The sequence below is a fragment of the Anguilla rostrata genome, chromosome 1 (genome assembly GCF_018555375.3).
Source record: "Anguilla rostrata isolate EN2019 chromosome 1, ASM1855537v3, whole genome shotgun sequence".
NCBI lineage: Eukaryota > Metazoa > Chordata > Actinopteri > Anguilliformes > Anguillidae > Anguilla > Anguilla rostrata.
Window position 1 is genome coordinate 28,313,495 of NC_057933.1, and position 27,395 is coordinate 28,340,889.

General features: G+C 37.0%; 1 protein-coding gene across 2 annotated transcripts in view; it reads right to left on the minus strand.

The window, feature by feature from the left end:
- Positions 1-20,635, minus strand: part of LOC135253698 (ephrin type-A receptor 7-like) — an 80,287-nt gene extending 59,652 nt beyond the window's left edge. For both annotated transcript variants that reach the window (XM_064333312.1, XM_064333302.1), the window contains exons 1-3: positions 20,458-20,635; positions 18,653-18,717; positions 16,845-17,514 (exon numbers count right to left, since the gene is read on the minus strand). In XM_064333312.1, coding sequence (XP_064189382.1) covers positions 16,845-17,514; positions 18,653-18,717; positions 20,458-20,551 — 829 coding nt within the window. In that variant the 5' untranslated portion in view covers positions 20,552-20,635. The remainder of the gene's footprint in view (positions 1-16,844; positions 17,515-18,652; positions 18,718-20,457) is intronic.
- Positions 20,636-27,395: the final 6,760 nt, after the last annotated feature.

Sequence of the window (27,395 nt, forward strand, 5' to 3'; positions counted from 1 at the left end):
CAACAGAGATCCACAAAAATGTAGGTATTTTCTTTTTTTTTTTTTTAAAGAAGATGGCAAAAATGCAATTGTCCAGGTGAGGTCAGCAAAGCAAAAATGACATCTTGCTGTCACGCTGTGTTTCCTTGACATTTAACAAGGAAACGGTCAGGTGACTGGTGGGCCAGGGAGTGAACACCTTCCTGGGGCTGTCAGAGATGGCCATTTTGGCAGTGTTTCTGACTCCTCAGAGAGCCTCTAAACGGGAGGCTCAACGCCTAAATCTCCTCTGCTGAAGAAATCGATAACCTATTACATAACCTCGCACTCTTTCCCTCACAGCACCCCGAGCAATGAGAGGATTTAAAGGATTTAAAGTGCTTCAATGAGCTCCATGACACAGAATAACTTTGATTTCTTTCGAATCACTTTTTCCCCATCACATTTTGCATAATGTATAAATCTTGAAGAAGCAACGATCACACGTATTGGGTGCGTGCATGTGTGAGTCTGTACATGTAAATCTTCTGAGTTTAAGACAAGCAAAAAACAGTTAAATGAGTCTGGTACATACAATTCTAAGTACAGGCCTGTGGTTGTCAAGATTAGTTCACCATAAACTACATTTTTACCCTCTGGAGTTAAAAAAAAAACCTCTGCACAGTTCCTGATCACCAGATGCCGAAAATAAAAGCATTCACCGGAAACATAAAACAACAAGGAGTCAAAAATATAACAAGAATTGTTTCCATGGCTTGTGTGCATTGTGATGGCGCATACAGACTCAGTATAATCCCCAAGCCATGCTTCCTGCATTCGACAGTGACAGACAGTAGCCTGATCCGTAACTAAGCCATTTAAATTTTGAAACAATTCTTATCTGGATAATAATGCTGGTGCAATTCTTCTTCCATATTTAGACCACATAAATAATAGGAGTAGCACTAGCACCATGCAAACACACTCCTTAAACCACACCAGCAGGATACAGATGCAAACCAAAACTAACAGTAATGGGGCAGCAACCAAGCCTAGAAACTGATAATGTTTCTTTGGGGTGGCAACGTAAGATTTTTGGGTTGGCACTGAGGCCTGTGCATGGTACTAAGCCAGGTCCGCTAAGTCCTTAGGGAGGCCACAGCCAAGACCTTATCCCACCTCCCACAAGAGCTGTGACAGGCACTGGCAGCACCTGCATAGCAGAAAATAACCATATATAATATTTGTTATTATATTTCATAACCAGCGATATCAGCACGCAAACACATACTTTAATGAACACTAATTGTACATAAACACACACCAAATTAACACTAATGGGACACAAACACGCAGCACATTAACACTAATGGGACACAAGCACACGCTGTAATTAACACTAATGAGACACAACCTGCACCACAGCAACACTAATGGGACACGAGCATACGCTTGCCATGTAGGCGATTGCGAGGACTGTATTTGAAATGTGAAGCGCTGCTTTTGATAGACCTGACAGTCTACTGTTTTTGACATCCTTTGTTGAACCGTGGTGAGCCTCGATCATTACACGCAAGCACCCACAAAATCAGCCCATACTCTTGCCCATAAATTTCCAAAGAGAAGATTTATGGTGTTATTTTATTGTCAATTGTCGAGAGCAGACTAATTAAATGTCAGTGCATGATTCCTTCAGCTCTCACAAAGATTTACGTATCTTCCATGCAAAACATAAGACAAATTGCACAAATAAATTAAAATAAATAAATAAAAATGTAATATTCCCGTTTTATTTTCTTATTATATTTTTATTCATTTACACATCTGTTGGCAAAAGCCTTCAGACATATGTAATACCATAGTGTGTAAAAACTTGGCTAGTTTAGCACCATTAATATTCATTATTAATCTCTCACTCATTTACTGTTACTCACTGTGTTACATCTGTGGATTTACAATCGTATGTTACAAATACTGCATGCATGTGCTAAAAACAGACAGGCTGCACATAAACTCATCATCTGCAATGGTCCATATTTATTATTATTATCTCAATATAAGCAAGACTGATATTTTTACAGAAGATGTTCATTGATACTCACCAACCAGATCTTTTTATGAAATGAAAAAAGGTATCTGATTTTAAATATCCAGGTGCCATGTTAGATTCTAGTCTTTAAAAAATGTCTACCTTTTTGAGCATATAATAGAGGACTAGTTCATTGCATATGTTTCTTATTTTATACAGCCTTTTGCCAGTGTTCAACAAAGAGTGTCAATAGTTTTAGATAATAAAAAAACTAATAAAAGGTAACTAATAGTGTTCAATTTTATTTCAGGCTTATTACACCATGCCTAACCACTGAGTCAGCCAGACTTAATACGCATGCAATGATATTTTCACATGCCATTTTTACATAGTTTTTATATTGCTTTACAGATTGATCACAAACAAGCACAAGCACATTAACCCCACATGCAAACATCTACAAAAGAAGGACAAGGAGGCAGTTTCCAGCATTGCCATCTCCAACAAAATTGAATTCACTTACCTTAGTTTTAACCTACATACTTGCCCTTACAAAAAGAGATTCCACATGGCTTTGCCCCAGCCAAAATGTTTCAGGTCATATTGCAAATAGAAAATATCACATTAACAGCTATCAAAGTTGATTGTTTAGTGCCATTCAGATGTACAGTAGCAATATATATATATATGAGCTCCATAATGTCTGGGACAAAGACATATAATTCTTGATTTAGCTCTGTACTCCACAATTTTGTAATTGTAGAATTGTATTTTTATGCATTTTCATTTCACCTTGTAGAAATTACAGCACTTTTTATACACAGCCCCCCTTCCCATTGTAGGGCACCATAGTGTTTGGGACAAACGGCTTCAGAAGTATTTTTGATTAGTTAGGTGCGTTCTGTTGCTTCTTTGCTGCATGTATATGAGAGCTTCCAGTCTTGATTCTAGGCTTACGATTGGCTTTGGAATCTGTTATTGGAGTTTGTCAGGAGCATGGAGTATTACTAGGCTGAGAAACATGGAAACAAGACCAGGTCAAAACCTAGTATATGGCTGGACCTAACACACTTCATCCGGCCGACCAATGGTGTAACTTCATAACTCGGCCGACCAATGGTGTAACTTCATCACTCAGTCAGTCACAGACATTCACGTTTATACGGCTGGCCCCGCTGTTGCGGTCCAGCCAAAAAGTCAGAGACAAAGGCCACTCAAGATATATCACCACCAATATTTCCACATGAATTAATTGCTAGACTAGCCAGAATGCTTGTGGGACTTAATATTTGACGATGCGAGAGTAGGTGGTCCAGCAGTATGCCTCCCCCAAAGTTAAAAAGAAACCTACACCATCTACGTAACGTGCACGCTGTCAATGGTTTATACACATTTGTAAACATGCTGACACCTACAGTTAGCACTGCCAGACTATGGTGCTCACTCATGCACCGAAAGCTGCACGCTTACCAAGTGACCTACCCAGCAGCCCCAGGACGGCAAACTTTAGAATAAGAGTTACTTTCCACAGGATGGGACTTTAGGATGATGGACATTTTCTAAAACAGGAGTCTGGAACTGCAACTTTGGTCCCCGATGGCCACCAGGTCTTCCGGCTTTTGTTGTTCAGCATAATCGGTCAATTAAAGCAGTTCATTACAGAGCCAACTCACCATGCCTCATTGCCTGTGCCTAAATTGGTTGCTGATTTTTAAGTAAAAAGAGAATACGCCTCTCATGTAGATAATGCATAATTTTAAACCTTTGTGTTACGGCCAATGAACACGATCACTCCTGAGAGATGATGCAGGCAGTGACATTTTAAAAAATTTGAAATAGTAAGTTGTTTCCTCAAAATTTTATTTGTTGTTTTTTGTTCTGATAAGCTGAGGATATACTACTTTGGTAAGATAAGATGGCTCACTATCCATCCGTCTTTTTACCACAACAACCCTAGTTAATATTAAGCATGGTGTGTGTCTCTCTTATCTGGAGATAAGAGAGAGACAACAAATGTTTAGCTGTTTTCAGAAGACTCTACCTTTCACTTTTGTACCATTTGTTAAGATATCTTTCAATTATTAACCCTGTCGCAAAGGGATAATCGTGTGTTGTTAAATTGCATTACACATTCTTTGGAAGACAGAGAATGTCGGCTTACACGGTTGCTCTTTCAGAAAGATTCAGGGAGAAATGAAAATAAGAATAAATGAATTTTAATTAAGAAGATGTTTTATTCTGATGTTTTATTATTTATTATGTTATTTTTTTCATTCCCACAATTATAGATGATAATTTAGCAAACATTTAAATTTAATTTAAGTCATATGCTTAACACTCATGTCCTTAACACATTTAAGTTAAGGACGCGAGTGTTGTAAAACCATATGACCCTTAAAATGACAAAATTGGCTATTGAATGGATGTGATGCTCTAACAGCATCACTGAAAATATAGGAATTGTACTACATGAAGAAGCTTCACTTGATCTCAATGTTGTTATTTCAGCAGAAACTCTTTATCAGCCTCTTCCCCCAAAGAATCAATGCCTAACATTAAACACTGATTAATTTTGCACAGAAATAAAAATAAATTGATTAATTTAAAATAGCAAGACATCTTCATTGTGAGGTATATCTTGGTAAGCCCACGCAAACTCCTTTCAAAGTAACATGAGAGACAGCCAATCTCACCGCTGCTACTCCCCACCCCCCCTGGCTGCGACCTACTTTATGTTTCACATACAATATACACGCCACTTCACACCTGTTTTCTGTGTGCTCTGCAAAGGGGAAAATACCGCAGCTGTCTAAAAAATGTGTTTTTTTTTTGTTTTGTTTTTTAAGGGGGGGAGGGGGGTGGTTGAAAGGTAAATTGCCCGTGGAAAGCACTAGAGCCTGGCCATCTGGATTATGCCCACACCACTCACGCCCTGTAACAGAAAATCATACCATGCAGATTTATCTCCTTTGGGCAATGACAACAAAAAGTAAACAAAAATCTTCTTAGAGTTTGCAAGTGCTGTTCCACATTACTCTCTAGAGTACACAATTATAATTGTTTTTATGAGATAGATACCTGCAGTTGTGGCACTTTTTGATGGAGAATTGCTAGTTCTGGCTCATTAAATACTTCTGTTTTAGGATGCTGAGAGCAGCCACAGGGAAAAATTCAGATTGAGCTATTTCAAATCTTGGCAATCTCTAAGAGATACTGAATGACACCAAAACATAATAAAATGGTGTAACATTTTTGATTGATTAAGCTCACAATTCTGCTTCTAATGTAATAACTGAAGGCTAGAAAACAAGTCAGAAGTATAAAAAATGTAAAGAATCTTAAGGGAAACTTAAAGACACAGCCTCTCTGTTGACTAAAGTGACTTCACTCAAGACAAGTAGATCACCTTGTTTTGATCTGTTGGATGTGCGGTAACTGAATTTAACAGTGTCCTCATTTGTGTTTTGGTACATCTGACAGACAGAGACAGATATAGTGCCATACGTAGCATTTGTAATAACAGAGCAAAAACCCATAGCTCTCTCTTATGATGACTACACTGCAGTGCTTTTGTGAATAGCTATTTTATATATCTCTGGCACATGAAAGCGAACACGGTCCAGGTAGCCTATTAGCATTTCAGAGCACACAATACATTCCTGAAGTAGCTTCGGGAAAGCTGTTAGTACCGCTAATTTGGTCTAAAAGATGTTGTTCAGTCACGTCTGGCTCCACACTTCATATGCTGCTTGGTTGGAGGCCAGTAATTCTTTATATACAAAAGACTTGCTGACAATATTGGCCAACTAGACCCCTGCTGCTTCGTGATATTTTTTTCCACCACAATTTTTAAAATGTTCGCCCCATGTGAAAAATAGTACCGCATTGTTACAAACACCAAACGCATTTCTAACTGCTGAGGGGAGGCCCATTTGCAATTAGGCTACGTCCAAAACAATGCAAACAGCATAGCCTGCATCTTCTATAATTGCATTTAGTTTTTCTGGTCCTTGGCGGATATGCTTGAGCCCTGAATATCGCAAAATAGCGCCTGTTTGTTTTCCTTTTATCTGTCGGGGTCATTTTTGAGGGGCTGAAGTGTGCAGAAAGGGACGCTGTTCTCGGTACAGACCTGCATATTCAGCGACTGAGTGCCTTGGACAACTGCCAGAATAGCGAAGCGTGCTTACACCGGATAGCAGAGCACAGCCAGAGGACTCGTTACCGTTTAATCCCAGAGCCAGTATAAACCACAGTTATAAATGAAGAGCCTGCTAATTAACCAATTAAAAAGAATTCCAATAGCCTAATGATATTGAGGATTTTTAATTTCGCCTCCTTGATTTACCCTCCGTTAGAAGCCTGCAACTGCAAAAACAGGAACAACCAATTGTGGTCACATTTTCTAATCAAATGCAATCTTCAAAAAATTTAGTGAAGTCAATGGTACCAGATGGGTGATTTTAGAAGGAGGTATGGGGGACTAAGTCCTAAAATTAGTTTGGAAGTGTATTGAAGATGTGGGTTTACAGAAATATTTTGGGGGAGAAAATCACAACCATATGGCAACACTGTCCAGGGATATTCAATTTCCCTCATTTTGGAATTGATGGGCTTCCTTTTGTAAAATGTCTACAACCATCAATCTGTGACTGCTGTATAAGTAGCAACAAAGACATCTTTTTCTTGAAATCATAATTTCTTGAATTAACTCATCTTTATTATTATTTATTTAAAATATAACACTCTAACCATTTTTGCCAGTCTAGTGATTTGCACACCATTTTTACATCTACATTGATAATTCATAAAGTTATTTTAGGGCTGAACATGAACAAAAATTTAAAGGCGACTATTGTATTCCCCCAAAATAAGAGTTTGGATTATAGTTGTGTACTATGTATTATGTCATACAGTATGTACTGCACAATCTGCTGAATTACTGCATTGCAACAAATGACAGTATATGATAATGTAGGCACTTCTTGTAATGTTTGTTATGTCCAGGCAACCCTAAATTTAACCGTAGATGCAGCACAAGAATTCCTTCTACACATTTATTCCTACAAGTATTCCTTCAACAGGTTTTGAAGTTTTGAATGTCATTATTAATACATGCGTATTAGTCTTCTCTGTTAGGGAATAGTCTAAACACACATAAATGTTTATGTTCACACCATGTCAGTAAACCACCTCTAGCAAGGATTTCCAAGACATTATGAACAAAAAATACACTCAGCTGCGACTTTATTAGGTACAAATGCTCTTTAACGGAAATGGCCTGCTCGTCCAAACAACAAATCATGTGGCTGCAATTCAAAGCATGCTGTTTAGTTGTTCTTCGAGGCTACAGTGAGCATGTGATCACCAAAACTGGGTAACTGAAAGTTGGAAAAACACTGCCTTGTCTGTCAAGTCTTGATTTCTTCTGCAACTGGTATTTTCAGAATTTGGCATAAACAGCATGATATCCATGGATCCATCCTGCCTTGGGTCAATGGTGCAGGCTGGTGGTGGTGGTGTAATAGTGTGGGGAATGCTTTCTTGGCACAGATTAGGATCCTCAATACCAATGGAGCATCATTGGAATGCCACGGCATACCTAAGAATTGTTGCTGATCATGCACATTTATTTATGGCCACAGCCTACCCTTTTTCAAACAGATACTTCCAGCAGAATAATGCACCATATCACAAAGCACGCATCATCTCAGTCTGGTTCCACAAATATGACAGTGACGTCAGTTTGCTCCAGTTTACCTGCATAGTCCCCAGATCTCAATCCAACAGGATGCTTTCAGGATGAGGAGGCATGGGAGGTTTGCAGCATGAATGTGTCTGCAGGAAGTATCTGATGCTATTGAGTCAGCATTGATAAAATTCCCCAAGGAATAGCATCGTGTTGAATCCATGCCCCAAAAAATTCTGGCTGTTTTGAAGTCAAAAGGGGGTCCTACCCGGTACGAGACAGGTTAACCTAATAAATTAGCCACTGAGTTTTTGACGAGCCTATAGAAAATATGTACCACTCTACTAGAAATACATCTGAACCTAAATAACCTACTTGTAAATGCACAGATGTGTCATAAACAAATATTTCATAAGTTTACCAATAATCACTGGGAGATTTGTCATTCATTGGCGTTTATTTTATTTCACGTTTGTGTGGGTGCACTCTCGCTCTCTCTCCATGCAACAACCAACGATGTTCCCCGGCATTGCGGCATCTCCTTCCCAGGGGTGTCATATTGGCGTGTGACACCAAGCTACCTATCTCCGCTAAAATAAATTAAAAAACAGCTAGACTTAGTCTACTTGCTCCTATTGAATCTAAAATTGGAAAAATATGCAATTATAAAAGAATAATGCTACAATTGGAAAAATATTTCTACAATTATAGAAAGAAGTCTAGCTACCTAAATCTAAACAATGATCGAACAATAAAATACTAACATTACTATTAGCTACCAACGACCAAATTAACTGCTAAAATGCCAAATATAGTACTAAAGAACAATATATAAAATAGAACTGGAACGGTACAAGATAAGACTTAAAAGTATTTCCTGCTAAACTAATCAAGAGAACTAAAAATAAAATTAAAAAATCACTATGCAGGCTGTCTCAACTGAAACCTTTTGAAATGAGCTGGATAACTTGTGCAGTCGGATTAGATTGGTTTAAATACAAGCTACTTACCCATCCATACATAAGAGAGGTGAAGATGGGACCTGCTTACGGTTTTTACTAAAAATAAAAAGCAGATTACCCTGACAAAAAAATTTAGCATCGTAGCATCCCTCATTTCCAAAGCCAATTATCCTCCTATGTGAACAGCAAATGGTAACTTGCTCCATTGCTCCATCATTTTTTGACTTGTCTTTCCTGACAAAAAGAAGGTATGCATGATGAAACCACTAGTAATAACAATATCCTCAATACTATTTCAGTGAAAAGAATGCAGTGGAAGCTATAATGTGCTTATCTAAGTTATCCCTATACTATATAGCTGAACATCATCAGCCCACATTTGCTTCTAGGCCTGTATTGTGTGACCGTGTGGTCGACAGACTATATTTAATCAAATTTTGTCATAATAATATTGAACAGGGGCAGAAAACTTTCCTGTTCATTCTCTTGATCATTGCATTTTCATTAATGTTTTCATTCATTTTCTTTGATTAACAAGTGTTCCAACAATCTGAATAATCAACTGGCAGGTAAACCAGTATAGTATAAATAATTTTGAATAATATAAACAAGGATAATTAAATAATTAAAACACAGACACAAACACACACACACACACCATGGTCAGAAAATTATGAAAATTACAATAAAAAAATGATAAATAAAGTTTGTTTAAATCACTAAGAACACTTTACAAAAAAGGATACACCACTCTGTTAGCTACCACAATAGCTGTCAGTACAACCTGCAATAAAGGTTGTGAATTGCACGTTTGCCAAGAATATTACTGTGTATTGCATATCCTTGCCAAGAATATTTTCCAAGTGCGAAGCCAAATAGTACATGTATGCACACTTTTAAATGATGATAGAATGTGCACAATTTCGTGAAGCAAATAAAAATATTTTATTAATTGCCTACTAGTTTAATTGAGGAGATCTGCCTATATCTAATGGCATTGAGTATTTCATGCCAGTAATCAGATTAAGGGGAAGTTTCCACCCCTTCAATATTCAGCTCAGCAGCCGACACTGCTCATTTTGGCCCGAGGCTAGCAGTCACATGTATAAATAAATGAATACATGAACTTCTCCTGGTATTGAGAAGAATATTCCAGTAAGCCACAGTGAGGTAATGGCTATTTTCAGAGATATGCAACATACATGTTATTACATTACTATTATCACTTTTATTTATTATATATATTACATGTTTAATGTTTATTTAATGTCCATTCTTTGAAAAAGGTTCAATATATTGAAGACTAAGGTTTCTATGTGAATTAAATTCTAGTGAGCATGTTCCGGGGGGTCTACGGTGAAATGCTATTTTAGGAGACGGTATTTCGTGCATGCACAGGTTTGTGCTCTTTTTTTCAGGAAGAGGCCAAAAAAATGTACCCTGGTGTCCCTTATCTCCAGATCTATCCAAAATGTAAATTGTGCATTGCTGTAAATCACAACATAATTATATATTTCACTAAATAACAACTGTACTGACTCATGAAACTCACTTTTTCAAATGTGAATTAACATATTTTAATCAGTATAGGGGTCCACGATATCTAGGGGGCCAAAAAATTATCCAAAACCTCTCCAGAAATGAATACAATTATTTTCGCTCATTCTAATGCACATATAGTTGTCCCTTATGATGATTTAAGATGAAATATTGGTATATTAAAATTTCATGTTCATCTTGCGCATATCAGCACACAGTAAATTTGAATTCATATTTTTCATTCAACTGACAGACATAGCCCAGGCAGATACTAATACCTCACATCATGTACAATAAGATTACAATAAAATAATATTCCACTGTCAGAAATATGGAAATATGTTCTAGCTTCATGGTAAACTGTTGCATCAAACATAACACATGACTGAGCCCCCTATGAATGTTTACGCTACAGTACGTGAAATTCCTGCATTAGAGAATAGTGTAAACCTCTTGAAAAACACTCAATTTCATTTGTGAATGGTTTGAATTCTAACAAAGCAGGCCGCTATGAGCCACTAAGCTAACACTGCCCAGGGTAGGCTAACAATACCACTATACTAACAGATAGGCCTATTATTAGTTAGCCCCCAAAACATGCTGAGCATTATTGGCAAATGTCAATGCGAATAATACAATAACAAAAATATGACAGAGCGTAATTAACAGAAATATTGCAAGCAGACCTGTGTCAAATACAAATACGTATAAGTATTTGAAAATGTACGTAAATACATATTTGAAGTATTTTCAAATACATTTACACATGAAATACATTGTATTTGATTTATTTTGAAGTTATTTAATGGAAAACCAAATATTTTCAGAAATAGTATTTAAAAAATGCATTCCTTTAAATAAATACTTTCATGGGAAACCAAATACTTAAAAAAAAATATACATTAAAATACTAATACAATATTCAAATATTTTGAGATATTTCAGTGATAGACAACAGAAATGACCAAGTCAGCAGCATTCTGAAGGGGTTATCCCAGATCTTTGTACGATCTTTGTGACCCTTGATGTGATGTCAGTGAGCTATAATACTAAGGGCACTCCAGGGGATGTACTAGGGGCTAGAGGTTGAATTTATATTATGGGCAAGGGTAGCCTACGTAGGCAATTTTAAACAACCCATGCGCTGCCTCTAACAGGCAGTAGCCTAAATGCCCATACATGTCTTTGCATGGGGGGGGACTCAGACTTCTTGAGAAGCTACGTGCCAGTTTATTTGTACCCATACAATTTTTTTTAAAGTTAAGGCCTTTTACAGTATTTTCTGTTGTCAGCGCGTTCAACAGCAATATGTGCAGTGCCATTACATTTTGTAAGGTTAGACACTGATAAAACTGAATTCACCCGTGCATATTCACTACCAATTAACAATGGAAATCGGTACAATTGGACCGTGGTTATCGGTGGTCACCTAACGCGCTCTCATCAAAATACTGTCCTCTAATTAGACAAAATAATCAACCTTCAGAGGTGATAGGTTCTCACATATCCGGTGCTTTTCAGGTCTTTCAACAGCTTGGTGCAATTACACATGTTGCACCACCTTACGTAGTGAAAGTATTTTCTAATTATGAAAATACACTTTGTATTTTAAAATTCTGTATTTTAAATGCTTTTTGAAGACATATAAATTGTAAAAGTAATTGCAAATACATGCAAATGTATTTTCCTTACATTTTGTCATTTAAATACTCACATTTGTAAATTATCAAATAATTTTTAAAATTTTTTTAAAATTAATTAAAATAATTTAAATACAACGAGAACCGCAGACTCAAAAAGAAAAAAAGGAGACTTGTATTGTTTAATTGTAAATCTAGTGAGGATACAAATGATGTGTTTTGCTCTCAAGTATCAGTCCTATACATACTAAGTTTTTAGATCCAACATCCAAGCTATAATGTCACTGTGAGCAAAAAAAAAAAAAGAGTAGGTGACTGCAGTGGCGTAACCACCTCTGCTCAAATGAGCTGGCCACTAATGTTGCCAACCTGGTGACTTTGCCGCCAGATTTAGGAAGTTTTCAGACCCCTTTAGCATGTGTATTTCAAAACAAGAGCCTGGCGACAAATCTAGAGACATTTTGAGCAGACATGAGCAGTTTTCCTTGGAAAACTTGCCAAAAGGGCTAGGTGGTTTTGCAGTCTTTCCTGCACCTGCTATTGCTCTAGCTCACAAAACAGCGGCTTTTTAGTGAGAGCCCTCAATAGTTTGGAAGAACCCTAGCTGCAGCGAAATTAATGGGCAGAATGGCAGATCCATTCAAGTAATAGTTGTTAGTTGTTAATAGCCCAGCTATTCGCATATTGAGCTTTAATAACATGCACTGAATGGAATAAACAGTGTGACAATGAACAGAGAAATGCTTATGGTGGACAAATCAGATACCCACATAGCTTCCCATTTCATGTAAGCATTTTGAAAATGTGTTAAAATTTTCATTTGTAACTGTTCTCTATAATGTATTCATGAACAGTAATGTTACTGGAGTATCATATGTGCATTATTCCTTCATATATACCCTGCATATTTGGCCAATGCAAACAGACAGCAAATCGTCCAACCCTAGTTGCAGCAGTAATACGAACATCTCTGTTTGTATGTACCCAAGCTAGACTTCATGCTTCCTCTGCCTCTCCTGACCCACATAAAAGCTTTAGCAATGCTTACAATATGGCAAAATTAGTAAAATCTTGCAAAAGCTTAAGGACAAAAAAAAGTGCACATATATTACTGTGAAATATACTATGAAACAATGCTGTGCTATATCAACAGTTCAAGCTGTTGCGCGTGCCTGTCCATCACTGTCATAATGTCAAATGAGGCATGCCATGCACCACTGGAAATCTTATACTGTGCCCTACTGGATAAAACAGTCCAAACCAGAACAAGCTGAAAATAGTTACTATGTCGTAAAACGCAAGTGGGGTTTTGCGCATGGCCAATGTAAATGCATGCCAACACTTTATTTGCATGTTTATTTCTCAAATGGAAAGTTCAAAACAATAAATTATCACTCAGTGCGTTTACATGCACAGTTGAAATCGATTTATATTAATAGCTTGATTTTGCCAAAGATGAGATTTAATTGGATTATGGTCATTGTTCCAATATACATGACTCGGAAATAATGGATTTATTGACCAAGGTGTGTCTGACGAAGGCTTCTTATAAATCCTGCTTCCTCCAATTATGTCGCAACTTTGCTTAATAGTTTGCCATTTCGCGTTTTTCTTCCATCCATGTATTTTAGGATATTTAACTCCTTTAGTTGCGATAGCATGAAGTTGGCCTCCTCCTCTGTCCAGAAATGTGTTTTTTCACCATGATACTAGGGAGGGCAAAACAGCTTTAGAATGTTGCCAGCAGTGTATGCACGAGCTCGACAATGCATTTGCATTTCTCACAGAAAGGTCATTTGTCGCCTTTTTTTTAAGTTCATTTAGTGGTGATAGAAGTGACAATAATTAAGTGGTACTGTGCTGTTAGCCTTTATTTATTGCCGTACAAGGTTATTGTGAAGTAGCTAGCACAAACGGACAGCACTAACCCATTTTAATGGTATTTGCTCAATCGAACAGTATATGAGAAAAACATTTGATTATAGTCAGCGGCACCAAAATATTCTGTCAATAAACGGCAAAAGTCCCAGTAGAAGATTGAATTACATTTTTTAAAGTAATATATTTTCTGAAATGTTATCGATTCTACTTGGCATAGTTGCTATGTAAATTACGTAACATGCGCTGAACACCTAGGCCAATTTTTGGCCTATTGAAGCGTATATATGCCGTAGTAAATCGACCCCCAACCGCATTATCTAGGTATATTAGTCCGACTCTGAAAAAATTGACTTTGTACGATTTCAGTGAGACTACAATGTTTACATGATTTTTAAAAGTCTAGTTTTAGCCGGACTAAAAACAATAAATCGACTTTTTCAAACATCATGTAAACCCATTGACTGAATCTTGAAATGGACATTTTTACATTCACAACCATTGGTAAGATAGTAAATCTATTCCATATTTAGTTGCAATATTGTTAGTACAATAATGTGGTATAATCACACAAGAATTCATTTTGTTTATTTCACTATTCTGTGAGCAGTGTTTTTCATCTGCTGTATTGGCATTCTGTCACGCTATTGTTGGCTTTACTGTATCTTGTTGCTATAATCGAATACAAATTTTTGGTGGTGAAATAATATTTTAATGAAATCCCAGATAGATGCTGCTGTCCCTTTCCCATGGTTGGGGGGTATAGTTGCAGATGATACTGCAGTGAGGGGATGCTTGTTAAATGGACAAACTACATGATAATGGTTGCACTTAGAAACTGTATTTGGCACAGTTGTTGTGTATTGTCTTCTAATAAAGCTAGAACAAAGAGTGTGTTGTTTCCAGTCATAGTTTTGTTTCCATTCAACAGCTTGTAAAAATTATTGGATTGCAATTGTGGTTGGAATGAAAACCATCATACACAGGGGTCCCCAGGACCGAGTTTTGGAACCACTGGGCTAGAGTAATGCAAGCAACCATTACAATGTGAACGTTTTTCAAATGAAAATGTTAATAATTCCACTTCACTTTCAAAGTTAGGAGTTTTGAACAACCCCCATTCCCAATGGTTTTGCATTGAGCTTCTACAGAAGTTGGGAGCAAAGTGGGCAGGTTTTTCCAGGGATTAGCAACTATACAGTCTGTTTTTCTGTCCACTTTGAGTTATCTGTACTCTTGTCTTGAAACATCAGCAACCAGCACGAGCATAATATGTGGGAGGGAACATATGTGAGAGAGACTAATAATAGCTGGCTTGCTTAGCTATCCAGCCAACAGTGACCTGGCAGCTAGCTTGCAACAGCCCAGTATTTCTTTCTGAATGTAACACAGACTCAGACGATTAAATAGTTAAGTTTGACAGGATTTTGACGGGGCTGCCTGCACCCACAGCACCTGCAGGGTGAGGCAAGAGCTAGCATCAGTGTTGTTCAAAGTATGATAAAATGTAATTGTATATATAATGGCTTGTCAATCAGATAGGTCCATGCTCTTTATACAATACAGCTTTTAAAAGATATAATCTGCTATTATTACAATGACTAATGATATGCCAGTGTGTTTGGTGCTTTGAAAGCACAACAATTATAATAACAATGTACAGTCGGCAAGAAAATCAGCCATTTTATCTCATTTAGACAACTTCTTATACAAGCCATTCCCACATCAGGGTTTCTATCCGAATAAAGACCATGTTGAGCAGATATGGATACAGATACTGTCATCTCTGCATACCTCTAATATGTACTAATGTCACCACTGTTATCAATGCAACTTTATATGTCTGTAAGTGTTGCACTGTACTTGCAGAACATTAAGTTGTGCATAAAAAACATCAGCGAATAGAAACATTAAATAGGTCAACAATCACATGACTAGAGTGCAAAGAGCCCTGAGGCCTAGTAATCCCCTAATTTGCGCATGTGTTTTTTCTTTTTATCTGACTAAGCTTAAAAGCCAGCATCTATCAAACTGGAATACCCAGGCACACGAACATGGACATTGAATTTCAGCCCTCGAAACATCTAAACCATCAGGGACTAATCAATAGGCTTCTGGCCTTCATTTACATTTGGGTCATTACGTAATGACTTCATGCTCATAATGTCATGTTCATGTGTGCAGAGAACTTTTCTCACTCGCTAGACTCGAGGCTGCTTAATTCACTGATAAGGTGTTCGACAATTGCACAGGTGCAACCACAGTCACTGTCTTTCTTTTCTGTGCAAAACATAACATGCCCACATTATCGTAATTGTATAGTATAGTAATTATTATCTTCACACTGATTCAGTCATTCAAATGAAGACATGAACTCAATTTCAGATTTTGTTGTTTGACAATAATATTAATTAGTATCACTAATAATATCAATGATTCATATTTTATTCCCAAAACAATAATTAGGTTTGTGCGATTAGGCATCAAGATTAAAATATCTAAAAACAAAATTAAAATAATCAACTTCCATCTATAGATACACAGTATTTCGGTGCATGATATACTGCATGCAGAATGAAATCAATGATAATAAGTTAGTCACTAATAGTTATGATCACATTAGCCCACAAGGTCTTCCTGAACTACACTTCCGACTTTTTGTGGTAGAATTTACCAAAGGCCATACTATGTCATGCATGACATATTAGGAGGAGGTGTCTTGGTCACATCCGATGTATTTTGTGCATTAAAATGGTTGAGCGATAAAAATTGTATTTTAATGCTACCATTGAGTAGAAGAAATTGTGTATGGATAACATGATATGCCAGGTGTTAATCAGCTTCTGTTTAGGAAACCTCTCTGAAAGCATAATCTTTCTGACATTTAGCAGATACTTATCCAGAGCGACTGATTGCCCTTTTTACATACAATCCATTTGTGCAGGTGAATATTTTTTACTGAAGAAATTCTGATTGATTACCTTGATCAAGTGTACAACAGCAATGCCATAGCTGGAAAATCAAACCTACACCTTTGAGTTCCAATCCAAATTGCATAACAATTACTCTGCTGTCGGGGTTGGTATTGATATAAACATGTTTAACGTCAACAAACAGTCAGGAGCAAATGGCACCATGGACATACTTACGCTCACACGAGTCACCTTTCTGGTGAAATCCTGCTTTGCAGATACATTTTCCAATGGGCACAAGCCACTCCCCCTCAGTGCTGCAGTGCATCTTGGGAGAGGTTTTTGCCTCCCCCTCTGCACCACTAACGCATGTTCCTTCCACCTCCACCAAGGAAGAGAAATCCGATCCCGTGACCGTGTCTGGAAAAATGGCCAGATTCTCGATGATTGACCAGCACTTCTTGTAATAGACCTTGACAGATACTAGGGCGATGCAGGCCCCAACATCCTGAAAGGCCAGATAAAACCCGCGCCTGGACAGGGGACCAATAACACGCAGCTCTGTGTTCAGCTTCATTTTCCTTTCTCCCAAGTCTCCCTGGGTGAAGCTTTCATCAGCAGCAATGGTGTCAATTTTCACATATTGGGTCTCCCCTATTTCCCTGCCCACCTCGGATTCTGTTTCCCGGTAATACAGGTTGAATGTCTCCTTGCATGTCCCCACAACACCTGGTAAGCTGTTGCAATCCCTCAAGGTGAATTTCAATTCCACAAATATCCTTTGGGCGGCTCCCTTTGCGATCCAGCTAGTCCGAAGCCAGTTGTTCTGATTGGGCTCCATAACTTGGCAGACCTGGTAAGTCCGGATCGGGGTGTAGTTTTCATCCAGCCCGCTTATCTCCTCCCACTGAAAAGCAAAGGTGATAGTTTGCCTCCGAACTACACAATCTCAGCATTTCATTTCAGCCAATAGGAACCACCCAACACAAGGTCAACGTGAAAGACATTTTCCACAAAATAGTTATCTAAATGGATGGTCTTCGTCAATTTAGATCTTATTGCCCTCCAAACCAGACATACAAACAAGTGTTGTATACGGTTTTGAATTATTTTACCTTGGAGCCACTAAGCATTTATTTAGAAAGAAACACAACAGAAGTGGCTTCTCGCTGACATGGAGTCAGGGAGTCAGCAAAACTTTGAAAGAATGTCTGGTTGTGTGGTCAAACACTTCTTGACCTGTAGCAGACCTGATATCTCAGTGAGTTAGGAGACACTTCCTATTTTGTGGATACTGACAGCTAACTCACCAAATAAATCAATGTAAAAATACCAGACCCAGGTGAAGTTCATATTTGAAATACTTTTTCATGTTCTAGATCTCAAATATTTTAAAGCACTCTTGTAGACCCCTGAAACCTTTTGACAAAATATGTAATCAACCAAAGTGTACAACCATATGAAATCAAAATTTTGCTCTCTATTTTTGTGAAAAAATATTTATATTTTACAATTGTCAGTCATCGGCTAGACTTTTACTTGTGTGTAATGACTTTGAGTATTTCAGTTAATTATTTAACCCAGGTATATTTAAAATGCATGTACATCCACAATTAATTCTTAATAAGTTAATGCAAACATCCAGTCAAATAAGTTGACTGACATATCATCAAATATGGCTGACATCTGCCGCAAGTGTGCAATAAAAGACGTGCCTGTCAGACTGAAAAGAAGTAATTGCTCTCTCCTTTGCCTGTCATTATTACTTGTATCCAGAGTGGAAAATTAAGCGAAGAATAAAAACAGCATCCCCTTGGAAGGCTATAGACCAGGGATACTGAAATCTGGCGGTCAAGGTCAGTAGTACTGCTGTTTTTCTCTTCTGCCTGATAGTTCATAGTCCACTGATTGGCCAGAGATTACACTCACCTGGTGCGTCAGGTTTAAATCAGTCCCTGATTAGAGGGGAGGAATGAAAACGAGCAGTACTACTGGCCCCAAGGGTCAGATTTGAGTGGCCCTGCTATAGACATTAGAGAACTTACCCCACTTGGAGGAGATGAAATCCACTCCAGGTCTGTCTGTTGGGCTTTAGAGTCCAAAAGGATTACTGTCATTAAAAAAAAGAAGTGAATAGCTTATTAATGTATTATGTCAATAAAACACACAAACAGATGCTTGCGCGCGCGCGCACACACACACACACACACACACACACACAGTATGAGTCAATTTCAACATACCCAAGACCTCAATGATATTGTAAATTCATGTAACTTATGTGTTGCCCCATATTGTTTAGCAAAATGAAAACTAACCTGCAATGCACAGTTGATAAGGACAGGACATGGTTATAGCTATATTTGCTTCTATTGATATATATGCTAGTAGCTTCTGTTGATATTTTGTGTGTAGGGTTCTATTGTCAGACCTCACAAAATTCAGACACAGCAATTCAGGATGTTAGAAAGCTGTATGTATACATTTGTTTATGCACTGCTGTTTACCTTACATGTCCTGAGAAATAGAAACTACACAGGCTCTTACATCAGAAGAAAGATAATGGTTCATCCATGGTTCACTCTATGGATACTTCAGTACCTCGACCAGGAGAAAAGGAAACCAACGCCGTTTTTAGCACAAATGTAACTTTTTTTGTATTGAGGTGCAGTGTCTGATAGATGATGCTAGTCACTAATACCAAGAGCCAAGCACGCGCGCAGGCTTTCAATACATGCATCCTGTCTGCATTTTATCGTTATTGCTCCCATCCGAAAACATGGAATCTGGGGAAAGCATGTCTAAACCTGATAAATTCGTTACCGATATAGCGATTCTTACGGATAGGAAATAGCCTACATGGCTTTTACGCACAATCTGACAAAAAAAAGCGTACAATGTCATGAACTGCATGCACAGGCAACTATTACACTTCGGCGTGCCAGTCTTTGCCAGGCAAGTTGTTCCATGGATAGCCTACCATTGAGAACTACATTTCACTACATTCTCTACATTAACTGGACCTAAAATGTGTCTACCCTTAACTTGCAGAACTTTTCCATTATTGGTCCTCACGGGAAACGGTGTTTTTTTTTTCTTTTCTTAATAGCCTAAAAGTCCAAATGTCTAATGACTTTAATTGAGTCAGCACTGTTTATTAAATATTTTGATTTCAAAAAAATTATATGAATTTTGACGTTGCAATTACTGCATGTGATATTACAACAGCGAGCCTTTCATCGTAAACGAACGCATCAAAATAACTGCAAGCGAAATTGCAATAATTCATTGTTAGATGTTACTTTTCTAGACAGTGTGTATCTATTCCAACAATGAACGCCTAATAAAATGTAGCTCCGAATTCACAGGACAAATAGCAGTTATAACATCCTAGTAAACTTTGTTTGACATGATTTCCTTTGCATGCCAAAGATTTGGCCAGATGGGTAGTATGCTTTACCAAGTGCCTAAGCTCGATGGGTCATGTAGCCTAAGTTACTTATTTTGCATAGCCTACTTGTTTTAACAGTGACTCTTTACAAGCGTTCCGCATATACCGGAAAGCCGGGCTACATTGTGCTGCGTTAGGAAATACTTGTCTCTATTAAAAATAAATAGATAAATAAATAGTTGTAGCGCAATAATAATAATAATAATAATAATAATAATAATAATAATAATAATCATCATCATCATAATAATAATAATAATAGTAATTTAGGTAAACGCCCCAAACAATGCATAAAGTAGCACAAATATGTGGCTTTTGTGTCACTTCATCACACCGCAGTCAAATTTCTGCATGACCGTGGGAAAGGACGCGGGAGAAGGGAACAAGTTTATCCCTTACCTTCTTTCGTGTTTTGTGCTATCCCCATGCTCGCCTGATGACATACATAAAGACAAAATACAATCCACAGATTGGGAATCGGTGTCGAAACCATGGCGCAACTGGATATTGGCTATACGTGCTTTGTCCACAGCGCTTGCTTGCCATTGACGGCGCTGTAGCAGGACTGGATTTGCGCGTCTCCTCCTCTCTCTCAAATAGCATCGACAGCTGCGGGGCGGAGACTGTAACATCGGCGATGTCAGTCAACAGGAATGATGAGTGGAAGGGCTTCCACGCCACGCTCTCGCATTATCTTGGTGCGCTCAATGCAAAGCAGAGGTGGATCTCGGTGTTATGAAAGAGAGAATGGATCTATTAAGGTAGCCCAGTACTGGCAGCGTCTTCGCAAACCCATACAGCGAAACAAAGAAATAACAATTAACTCACTTTAAGTATTCTAAAACATTAAAGCTGATTTACACATCCCGTGAAAACACTGAAAAATATAAACGTAAATGAGTGGGCTAATGTCCACTCATTGACCTTGTTAAAATAATTTACACTGTTTAAGGTTATTTCACGGTCAAAACAATTAGTGAGGTATTATGGTAAAAATGATAAGGGAAGGTAGCCTATATGTAGCCTATTTTAATTTACACCAGTTTAGTCTAATCGGTGCTGGTACCTTTCAGAAATGAAATCCTGATTTCTAAATGCCAATATCCAACTCCATCGTATCTTTGGATTATTTATTTATATTTTCTTCTTGTGAATATGGTTTCATATTCAGATTTCAGCTGTAAAACACAACCGACCTACGCTTATGCGTTATATCATCTTTTATTGCAGAAACCAATCACAATAAAATAATTAGATTTTTTTTCATATAAATTATGTATCAAATATTCTGCTACATACTTAAATTATCCATGCAATATTTGATTAAGAAAAATAGTTATTCCATGTATTTCTAACTGCTATAATGACCGAACATGCTGAAAAAACAGATTCAATTTTTTTATTAAGTTTTATTTAAAAGTAAATGCAACTCTTTTTTCCTCACGGAGTTTTGTGAGGTAGTTTTGGTTATTTATTACCTTGCTAAACTGTTTGTAAAAGAATAGACAAGCTCATGTATTTAATTGTGTGACAGATTGAAGCACATCTGAATAACAAAAATCCCGTTTATAACTAAATTACTTTGTTACCAAGGTGCCAATGTGTGCATTTATATATAGAATAACATGCCAGTTTTTATTATTATTTTATGTTGGTTTATGACTGGAAAACGCAATGTTGCAATCAATAGTGTCCCTCTCACACCTGGAAACTAACTCTCTACCTCTGTCTTTGTTGAAATCAGTGACAAGCTCATTGCCTGTGTCCCTCTCCAACTCAGTCACTGTCTCACTGCCTTTGTTCTTCTCTAAATCATTGTTTTCTCATATGATTCATTTGCTCAAGGCCAAACCGGTGTACATTTATCATTAGAGTTTTTTTTTATCACTTGCCAGGTTTCATGCTAGACAAATTCTTCTGAACCATGACAGAACTGCAAACAGTTTTCTATGGCATGTAACTAATGACATAGTCCAGACTTATTGCTTGGATTCATCGTTGTGTCCACCATCTTATTTATTGGAATTAAGGCGGAGTGGTGCAGAGTACTTTGTCAGCTGTGAAGCAGACCACAGTTCTTTAACCTATGACCAGCTTGTAGAAATGAACTCCAGCATGTTTTATATGTTAATTTATTTTTCAAATATATTTTAAAAATTGTTTTATTTTTTATTGGCGTTCTATTGGGTTTGGAAAAAGCATTCTGATCTGTCAAATAAACTCACTTTAGAGTGCAAATGTGGCTGTAAAAGCCACCTCAGTAACTGACTCTGTCGGTGTCCCTGTGTAGCTTAATGACTAACTGGCTGCTTGTATCTGCACTGAACTCCGTCACAGATTGACTACTTAATGGAGCCGCAGCTCTGGAAATGCCAGCCTCCGACCTCTAGGGGCAATAGAAAAAGCTTGAAAAGTAGTTTAATTTAATTCATGGGTGCATGAATATACATGGCACCTCCTGATCAGTTCTCATAAGTTTCTCCTCCAGGAATAAAAGGTCTGTGCTTCTAGATTAATTTATAAGAATGTAATTAATGAACAGGTGTTCTTCATCTCCAAATACCTCACAGCAATATTACTGAATCTCATATATTTAAATTTAAGATTTAAGACAAGATGCTACAAATCATGGGGTTCCCATGTACCGCATCCAATTAAATTACTGACTCTCAGTGCAGTGATGTACTGTATGGTCTCCAGCTGACCATTCCAGATTCCATTGTACAACATACAGTGGCCTGGTACTCTAAAGGGAACAGTTTAATTGATATCAGCAGAGAAACCCTCATACACTAATTGAATACATAATTTTATGAATTATTCTTTGAGAAGCCCCCACATGGAAAAGACATGCATTTCAAAATATGTTTTCCATATGGAAAGGAAATACATTTAGAAATACTGGGAATCAATGCATTTAAAAACATGGTAAACATGTATTGGAAATGTTATAAATTGAAACAAAAATGTTTTAATGGATATATTTACAAATTACATTTTTATGTGCAACATGTATTTCATACATGTCTATTGGTATATTTTTAATATAGTTTCAATACATTTCAATATATTTACATGTGTGTAAAATATATTTCTTAAAAAGTATTCTGATATATTCACAAATATATGCACATATTTTTCAAACAATTTAAGTAATTGGTACTAACACTATGGAAAATTTAAATAAATATTAAATGTTGGAATTGAAATTATATTATTATTATTTTTGGTATATCCATGAAAATATGCTTATTTGTCCTCGATTATAACTTGTGTGCACTCATTAAATACACAAAATAGCTACATAAAAACCATGAAATATTTAGCTGAATATGTATGTGCAAGACTATAGATGTATTGCAATGCACTTGACAAACATTTTGTTCGAACTGTAATACATTGCAGTATATTTAGTCAGGACTGAAAATGTATTGCAGTCCATTTGGAATGCATTCTGTTTAAACTGAAATAAATAGCATGCATATTTTCCATATGGGCCAATGCAACCAGGCTGTGAAGAGGATGGGAAAGTAGAAATACTTTTAAGACAAAATTTGGGAATCTGGGGAGCGATGAAAATGTGGATAAGTGGCATTATATAAGTTGCATATGGTGCCACTCTGAAAGTAGCTGGCCACGTAATGACTCAGTCAATGTCATAAGTCCCTGGAAGGAACAACATTATGGGGTTTTAATAGTGACTCAGCTCTTCCATACGGCAAGGTGTGTGTTCAGATGTGGAAATCCAGATCTTTTAACAGATCGGTGATATAGAATGCAAGCCCCCACAGGAACTCTTCACCGCTAGAACTCACAGTTTTTTTTATTTTTCTGCTGCAGGGAAACTCCAGCACCGTTCGCAAAAAGTTTCCAGCCGGTTTATTGATATAATCATGCACTCATGCACTTGGCTGCATCTGTCACAGCCAGATGGAGTTTGGAAGGCAAGAAGCTTTGCAGTTAAAAGAGCAATCCCCCCCCAACAGCCCCCCCCCTCCAACCCCCCCCCCCCCCCCAACCCACTCCCTTGCTATGGCTGGGGGCAGAGGAGAGGACCCATTCATATTCATGACTTGGGTTAATTTCAGTTAATTTGGTTTAAAAATGTGGGCATGATGTATGCCATGAAGGTAATCATTCATAGGGGGCGCTCTGATCGGGAAGTTCGAACACAGTATCTGAGGTTTTGTGAGCATTCTAAAGCTTAATTAAAATACCTTGCCAATCTAACTTGTACAGTATCTGACTTCTTGGATTTTGGAAAGAAGTGAGGCTTTTCATTGTGTCAAAGACTCTAAGTCTGTTGTATATTATTATATATTCAGTACAGCTCAATTCATTTTAGGAATGATGTTTAAGATTATTAAGGATAAAATATAACATGAAAAACTTTTTTTGCTTTAAAAGCAAAATCTGTTCTGGGGCGTACTTTGGTGACAACAGTAATGTAGATGCTCCTGGCTACTAGCGGAACTGCTGGAATGTTATCCTGCAAAAACAGATTATTTATTTATTTTCAGCCTACTCATTGTTTGGTAGTTTTGTGACCTGCAATAAACCTGTTTGGGTCAACGTGGTTTTGGTGGTGGTGCAATAGGGAATATAGTTAGGATTGCTACTTTTGGCTCATGGAATGGCAAAATGGAATATACACCATATTTTACAAAAAAAGAAAATACTAATAAATATGTTGGCCATAAATCAAAATACTCTTCCTACTTACTATGAAGCCTACAGACCTGTCCACATTAAATATGCGTTTAAAATTCTTATCAGGATTGCTGTGGGAAGAAAAAAAAACTCTTTAGCTAAAATTGTTTCAATTGTACGGGCTGTTGAATCTGTTCAAATGTTGAATACGACACGATGAAGGTATTGCATGATTTTGCACTAAACGATATTGCAATATCTACAAAAATGGGAACATTTGGCATCATGGAGTATACAATACATTTTCAGGGACAGACAGTCAAAAAGAAGGACATTCACAGAAATGGGTTTGGATGGGTGGTCAATAAAACTATGTGGTTCTGTTAAAGTTTGATGTTGAATATTTTGTATTTTGACCCACCCAGACCATCCTTTAACAGGAACACTAGTGCAAAGTGCTGTTTTGATGCTCGTAGACATGTGAACATTTGATGTTGATCATATGGAGTAGACAATCACACAAGACTATAATTGTCAAAGATATGTATTTAATAAATAAATAAAGTATGTGCAGTTGAACCTTTAAGATAAAAAACACAGGGAATTAAGGTTATTTGCAATTTAATTTGAATCTTTTCACTTGAACTGTTACTTACATTACTGTTAATTTATTATTGAATAGGCTTGTCTCACTTTGTAGCCATAGCCAGTTTAAATCAATCAACAATTATAATTAGGATATGATTAGAACTGTTTTTTTCAACATCTGCTTTCTGAACCTAATATTTCCTTCTCAGTGACCCATTCTCTTTGGTATCCTTGTCATTTTATTCTGATCTTTCATTATCTCAGAAAGCAGTGTGGAGTTTATTAGTCAGAACAGTGTGAAGGTAGGCTACCATAATAGGATTACACAGTGTCATGCCCAAATTTTCGCAAAGAAAAAAATAATCATTCAAGTAAGCAGATAAACATGTAGTTGACAATAGAGGCAAATCCAGCTGTTGTAGGTCTTCTTTGGATAAACCTATCCTCCTCACTGAAGTCCAGCTCACATGACCTACGGTGGTCAAAATGGGTCTTACAGTATATTCTCTGTTTTATGTGTTTATAAGCAGCTGGGTAATTTATATATATATTTTTTTTTTCTGTTGCATACATTTGTGTACATACTACTGAGTAATTGTGGGTGTTGCTAATAAACTATGCCCTGATTTTACAATAACCCAGTGTAATCATATTATGCCATTTCAATATATGGATTTTTTGGCTACATATGGCACTACTACTATTTAGTTTTCCAAATAGCATTTTTTTGTAATAGTGCTGAGATATGTCAATTTGCCTAATTATGATCATGAAAAATGATTAGTTTCATTTTTATGCAAGCCTTTTTTGCATCAGAGCTTGATATTGATAAGGCATAATTGCATATGCTGCTTTAGGTTGGCTGCAGAGCATCACAAATGCATCAATGAAACCTAATTGATCGGTACATTATACTATGTCGCTCAAATAGTCAGGTAAAAAACAGTCTATAAACAGTTTTGGTACTATAAATTACCATAAAAAGAAAATAATGACAAATAGTAAATCAATGAGAAATAATAAATCAAGGCTTATATCCAGCATGAAAATTCACAAAATGAACAATGAATGCACACTGTATTATCCACTTCTTGACAATGTCAGTTGCTTGAGGAGGCCTTTTTGGGAGTGACTGCATTTCCTGGTATATCAAAAGTGACAAAGCTGCCAGTTTTGGTCTTGATGCAGTGATTCTAAAGAGTAAAAAAGTGGCAGATCTGATTGGTCATCATGAATCCAAATATCCATAATAGACAATGGTAATTTATTCCTCTTAAGCCAAACTCTTTTGCATTGGCATTCCAGGTGCACTACAGTCTGTAGTAACAAAATCTGACTATGAAAATAGGGCCCTGAGTATATGGCTCTGTTTTGAAATTATTTAGTATAATTCTCCTTTTTGTGGAGTACATATCCCATTTTTTAAAGTTAGCAATGTATATAAAACACATTGGTTTCTTATCCTTGATTCTGTAATTATACACTCCCACAAGCACACCCACAAAAATTTCTGTCAAGAAAAGGCTTGAATTCGATGTATCACACTGTGACTCACCATTTGCTTGAACTGCAAGTTTAAGCAACCATTTTTCATATAATTGTATTGGTGTTCCAGTTAAATTTCCATGAAATTAATTTATAAAAATGCTGTGCATAAATAGTCAGTCGCTAAAGAATGGAATATGAAATGTGTCCTAGTGATACTCTGGATTTTTAAGTGCAGAATAAATGGTTTCCTGATAAAGTGATTATGACAATGATAAAGTGTCATAATCAAGTTATGAGGCATTCCCCGATGCTGTGAATTCTATCAATACCACTCACTCCAGGCTCAGCAGAGTCCTGTAACTCATAGATAATTGAGTTGGGAAGATCCTGCAATCGTTAAGCATCAACTTTAGTTTCCAGTTATTTCTCTCTGTTCCCGCAATATGCCTTATAGAAACCTCGGCCCAGATTCAGTCTAATCCCAGCAAGCTTCATATTTAACTCCTGAGTAGCAATTCTAAATAAATGTTTGATTTTTCAGTTCTTCTGCAACATTTCTTTCCCCCATAAACAGCAGTAACCACCGACGTCATGTTGCATAAACCTTAAAA